This window comes from Anolis sagrei, chromosome 6 (genome assembly GCF_037176765.1).
Source record: "Anolis sagrei isolate rAnoSag1 chromosome 6, rAnoSag1.mat, whole genome shotgun sequence".
NCBI lineage: Eukaryota > Metazoa > Chordata > Lepidosauria > Squamata > Dactyloidae > Anolis > Anolis sagrei.
Genome location: NC_090026.1, coordinates 3181835 through 3187834, shown reverse-complemented (window position 1 = coordinate 3187834; position 6000 = coordinate 3181835). Strand labels below are relative to the sequence as shown.

The 6000-nt window shown below is 48.9% G+C and overlaps 1 protein-coding gene across 1 annotated transcript in view; it reads right to left on the bottom strand.

The window, feature by feature from the left end:
- Window positions 1–282: 282 nt before the first annotated feature.
- Window positions 283–6000, bottom strand: part of FXR2 (FMR1 autosomal homolog 2) — a 60324-nt gene continuing 54606 nt past the window's right edge. The window contains exons 15-17 of the mRNA XM_060779836.2: window positions 3653–3748; window positions 3271–3380; window positions 283–1534 (exon numbers count right to left, since the gene is read on the bottom strand). Of these exons, the coding sequence (XP_060635819.2) occupies window positions 1421–1534; window positions 3271–3380; window positions 3653–3748 (320 nt within the window). The 3' untranslated portion in view covers window positions 283–1420. The remainder of the gene's footprint in view (window positions 1535–3270; window positions 3381–3652; window positions 3749–6000) is intronic.

Sequence of the window (6000 nt, the reverse complement as noted above, 5' to 3'; positions counted from 1 at the left end):
CAGCGGAAGCTCATGCCGCTCCCCAGAATCGAACCTGTGACCTTTCGATCAACAAGCTCAGCAGCTTTAACCCACTCCGCCACCGGGGGAGATGGTAGCTGGGTATAAATAAATATTATTATTATTATTATTATTATTATTATTATTATTATTATTATCATTATTATTATGCCTTCGGCCCCACACTTTTGGCAGGGCCTTCTCCCTTTGTGGCCCCAACAGAGAAAACATCACATACACACACACGCGCAAAAGAACACGGGACACAAACTGAAAACGGTGCCTGGTTTTTGGATATTTTTTTTTCAAGAGTTGGGTTTTTTTTTAATTCTCTTTTTAAATACTGTACAGTGAAAAATAAATAGTCTCAACCGTCACAGATCAAACCCCGCTTTCCCCCTGCACGCAGAAAAAAAACACGCAAGACGCGAGGCGGCCGCTTCGGAAGGAGCGAGGAGGAGGCGGCCTCAGCGCCATCTTCAGCCTGTCGTTTCTCTCGTTTTGCTTCTCTAACTCCCGTCTTCCACAGTGTTTCCATAAAAGGAGAAGGAAAGGAAAAGAAAAAAAAAGGGGGGGACGCTTGGGACAGGCCTTCCCTTTCCCAGGCAGAACCACGCTGCCCCTGAGCACCGTGCGGCCATTTCGAGGGGAAGAAGGGGTCCGAAAACAAGCCCGCCACCGATCCCTTGGAAGGGGCCGCCCTCCCGCCTCGCTCTCTCTCTCTCTCTCTCTCATTCTCTCTCTCCGGCCATTGCCTTCAACTCGTCCGAGGATACAAAGGAAAAGAACGAGACCTCTCTGCGCTGTGGGGCCTCAGTGTGTCATGTGTCTGTGTGCGTGTCTCCGTGTGTTCATGTGTGTGTGTGTGTCTGAATGATCAGAAGGCACAGGTTTCTCTCCCTCTCCGTCCCCCGGGTGGTTTGTTTTTTTTTTGTCTCCCCCTCCCCTCCAAAAGTGTCTTTCAAAACAAAACAACCAAAAAATAAAAAATAAACCAGAAGAACTCATCCTGACGAAGTCCCCCAAGGGATGGATGCGCGGGAAGCCCAGGGATGGCTCCTCCTCCTCCCTCACCTCTCTCTGATGCGCACCGGGAAGTGTGACGCGCGGTGGTCGGTCACGCAAAGGGTTCTTTCTCCCCCGTCTTTGGCAAGCGTTTCTTTAGGATCAAAGTTACCTCGGGATCCAGGTCGGTTTGCAGTTGGTGGGTGGGTTGGTTGGTTTTTAAGTAATGGGTTTTTTGTTCTTGAAACGAGAGACTGGTGTGGTGTTTTATTTCCGTTTGTTTGTTTTCCCCTCTTAAGATGTTGCAAGCAGGCGGAGAGTAAGGATCGGATTCTGCTGAAGAGGAGGAAGAGGAGGAGGAGAAGGAGGAGGAGGAGGGCATGGCTGCAAAAGCAGCAATGGCTCCGGGTGGCGCCTAGGACACCCCGTTCACCAGGGCCGCCATCGTCTCCTCGCTGCTGCCGCCGGCCGAGGAGGGCTCCCCGTTCTCCAACGAAGGGCCGTTGGGGACCTTGCCGAGGGCCTCGCCCTGAAAGGAAAGCAAGGGAAGCGCGTCAGAGGTCAGCACGCAATGCATTCACACTGCAGGAAAAGAGGTCCCACCTAAACACAAGGAAGAACTTCCTGACACTTAGAGCTATTTTACAAGGGAATAAAACATGGGGGTTGTCAAAAATATTAAAAATTAACTAGGTATTTTTAATTACAAAAATGTGAATCAAGCACTGAAAGGGTTAAATGGATGCCATGACTATGGGCCCTTCCACACAGCCCTCTATCCCAGAATATCAAGGCAGGGCATAGTGGGAAAGGCATACAGATGCAGACAAGCATCCCGAGCTCTGAGGATTACCTGGGAAGGGATCCCACTGGAGCACTGCAACACACACAAATACCTGGGAGTCACTCTGGACCGTGCTCTGACCTACAAGAAGCACTGCCTGAACATCAAGCAAAAAGTGGGTGCCAGAAACAATATCATACGAAAGCTGACTGGCACAACCTGGGGATCATAACCAGACACAGTGAAGACATCTGCCCTTGCACTATGCTATTCTGCTGCTGAGTATGCATGCCCAGTGTGGAACACATCTCACCACACTAAAACAGTGGATGTGGCTCTTAATGAGACATGCCGCATTATCATGGGGTGTCTGCGCCCTACACCACTGGAGAAATTACACTGCTTAGCCGGTATTGCACCACCTGACATCCGCCGGGAAGGAGCAGCCAATACTGAAAGGACCAAGGCAGAGACATCTCCAGCTCATCCCCTGTTTGGGTATCAGCCAGCACGCCAACGACTTAAATCTAGAAATAGTTTCCTAAGATCTACTCGCCGGACCACCTCAGCAAGCAAGAGTCCAAAGGTGGCAGGCTCAAACCCAGAACCTCAACCAATGGCTGATACCAAATGAGAGACTCCCCCCTGGGCACACAGAAAACTGGGCGACTTGGAAGGTGCTGAACAGACTGCGCTCCAGCACCACGAGATGCAGAGCCAACCTTCAGAAATGGGGCCACAAAGTGGAATCCTCGACATGCGAGTGCGGAGAAGAGCCAACCACTGACCACCTGCTGCGATGCAACCTGAGCCCTGCCACATGCACAATGGAAGACCTTCTTGCGGCAACACCAGAGGCACTCCAAGTGGCCAGATACTGGTCAAAGGACATTTAATCAACTACCAAACTCACAATTCTGTATTTTGTCTGCTTTTTTTTTCTTTGTTCTGTTAGAAATGTAATATAATCGACTGGTTGCACTGTCACGATAAATATGCTTTGATGTTTTATACTTTACTGTTATGTTGTTTATTTTACTGCAATTTGTATTTTTGTTTTGTAATTTGTTGTTCGGGCTTGGCCCCACATAAGCCGCTCCGAGTCCCCGTTGGGGGAGATGGTGGTGGGGTATAAATAAAGATTACTATTATTATTATTATTATTATTATTATTACTACTACTACTCCAGGCACTTATACCCTCTGCCTCTCGCTCAGTATGAATCTGAGAGGAAATAAACAGGGCCCAAACAACACAGTTCAAGAGCATTGCAAAGATTCCATTCCCAAGGAAAGCATTGTTTCTTAATCAAACGAAGCCCTCTTTTGCCTTTCCCTTCAGATCCTCTGCTTCTCTGCTCCTGCCAATACGTGCTTCCTGTCCAAGTTCCTCTCAACCCCACAAAGCCCCTGCCTTGTCTCTCCTGCACCTAGGACTGAATTTTGGGAGGAGAGGGGCGGAGAGGGGCAGGTAAACACACCTTCTGCTTCGGCGTGTTCTCCTCGGAGGGCTGCTTCTCCTGGCTCTCTCTGCGCTGAGGCGCCTGCCGGCTCTGGGACTCGGCCCGGGAGATGAAGTCTGCGACTGTGACTGTGGAGACAAAGCAGGGACGAACCGTGTGAAGGAGTCAAAAGAGACAGGTCAGTGCAAGGCAAGGAAGCTTGGGAGGCTGCCTTAGCGCTCCCAGCAACACTTTAGAGCAGGCACGAGCAAACTTGGGCCCTCCGGGTGTTTTGGACTTCAACTCCCACCATTCCTAACAGCCTCAGGCCCCTTCCCTTTTCTCCTCAGCCTTCTGCCTGTTTTGGGGCCCGAAGGAAGGAAAGACCGAGGGACGGACTGGCGAAGGTGGGAGGGAGTACCTGGCTGCCGGTCCCGACTGATGGAGCCATCCACGCGGTTGCCACGATTACGCCGGCGCCTGCTCCGGTTGCGTCTCTGGGGCTTGGACTCCTCCTCTGGAAAAAAGAGAGAGAGAGGCCGGCTGGGCTCAGGACAGGAGCAAGGATGGACCAATTTCAGCCCTCCCTCCAGTGGTTTTGGACTTCAGCTCCCACAATTCCTGGCCTCAGGCCCTTTCCTTTTCCTTCCCCCCCCCCCCCCTCAGCTGCTTAAGTGGGCTGTATGGCCATATTTCCAGGCTGTATGGCTGTCTTTGTTTATTTATTTATTTTATTTAAAACATTATGGAGTCCCTGGTGGCGCAGTGGGTTAAACCCCTGTGCCGGCAGGACTGAAGACCAACAGGTTGCAGGTTCGAATCTGGGGAGAGGCGGATGAGCTCCCTCTATCAGCTCCAGCTCCTCATGTGGGGACATGAGAAAAGCCTCCCACAAGGATGATAAAAACATCAAATCATCCGGGCGTCCCCTGGGCTACGTTCTTGCAGACGGCCAATTCTCTCACACCAGAAGTGACTTGCAATTTATTGTTGAAGGCTTTCATGGCTGGAATCACTCAGTTCTTGTGGGTTTTTTCGGGCTATATGGCCATGTTCTAGAAGCATTTCTCCTGACGTTTCGCCTGCATCTATGGCAAGCTTCCTCAGAGGTGAGGTCTGCTGAAGCTGGGAAAAAAGGGGGTTTATATATCTGTGGAATGACAAGGGTGAGACAAAAGGCTTTTGTAAGTTGGGCTGGGTGTGGATCTTTCACAAATTGGAAAGCACATCTACTGTGCTCCCTGACTTTCCTTCTACGCTGCAGAGACACAGATACCATCCCACAATTTCTCGCAGCCAAAAGGACTTTCAAAACACCACAGGCTCACCAGATTGCTAATCAAAGTGGTCAGTTGAAAGATCCACACCCAGCCCAACTTACAAAAGCCTTTTGTCTCACCCTGGTCATTCCACAGATATATAAACCCCCTTTTTTCCCAGCTCCAGCAGACCTCACCTCTGAGGAAGCTTGCCATAGATGCAGGCGAAACGTCAGGAGAAATGCCTCTAGAACATGGCCATATAGCCCGAAAAAACCCACAAGAACTGACTTGCAATTTCTCAAGTTGCTCCTGACACAACCAAAAAATTTAAAGCATTGATATTCCGCCCATCTCACCCCAAAGGGGACCCAGGAGAGAGAGAGATAGATAGATAGATAGATAGATAGATAGATAGATAGATAGATAATGGCAAACATTCAATGCCGGGACACACATTCTTATATACATACATAAACATTAAAAACATTTATCAAAATATTAAAATACCTCATACCATCCTTCTAAAGGACTGGAGGGAGGGGGCTGACCTGATCTCACCAGGGGAGCAATCACCAAGAAGGACCTGTCTCTCGTCCCCACCATTTTCTCCTGACATTTCGCCTGCATATGTGGCAGACATCTGAAGATCCTCTGAAGGTGCCAGTCACAGATGCAGGCAAAATGACAGGAAAAAATGATGCTAAGCACAGCCATACAGCCTGGAAACCACACAACCACCAGGATAAACTCTTATTTCAAGCATCAGTATTGAACAGAACCCCAGAGTTACGCAGACAAAGTGTGCACGATCAATAGCTCCTTTATTAGTAATCCTATAAGACCGGCATGGAATGGAGTTAGAGACAGATTGTTGTTTACAAGGAAGATCTCAGAGTCTAGTCCTGGAGACATAACATCAGGTGGGGTGTCCCTGGGCACCCGATATTGGATTTGCAGCATTTCAAGCATCATACAAACAGCATAGCAAAACAACACAAGCCATGGGTGCAATTGTCAGAAATATTAAAAATTAACTAGGTATTTCTAATTACAAAAAATGTGAGTCAAGCACTAAAAGGGTTAAATCGCCTTCGGGCTGATATGGGTGGGATAGAAATAGCGTAAATAAATAAAATAAATGGATACAATGACTCAGCAAAAGCTACAGTTCAATGGAAGTAGGTGTGACTGTAGCTTTGAACACCTCAGTGTTGGTTGCCCCCAGTCTGAGAGAGGCCTCAGTGTGAGGTAAACCTCAGTGTTAGTAGGCCTCAGAGTCAATAGGCCTCAGTGTGTGAGAAGGCTTTGGTGAGAGAAGCCTCAAACTGAAGGCCCCATGTGTTAGTAGGCCTGGTGTGAGAAGCTTCTGTGAGAGGAAGCCCGAAGTTGAAGGCCTCATGTGTAAAGCTCCAATGTGAAGTCTGCTGTGTGTAAAAGGCTACTGTGTGAAGCTTCTGTGTAAGTTTAGTGTGAGAAGAGGCTCTATGAGAGCGAAGCTTTTTATCTG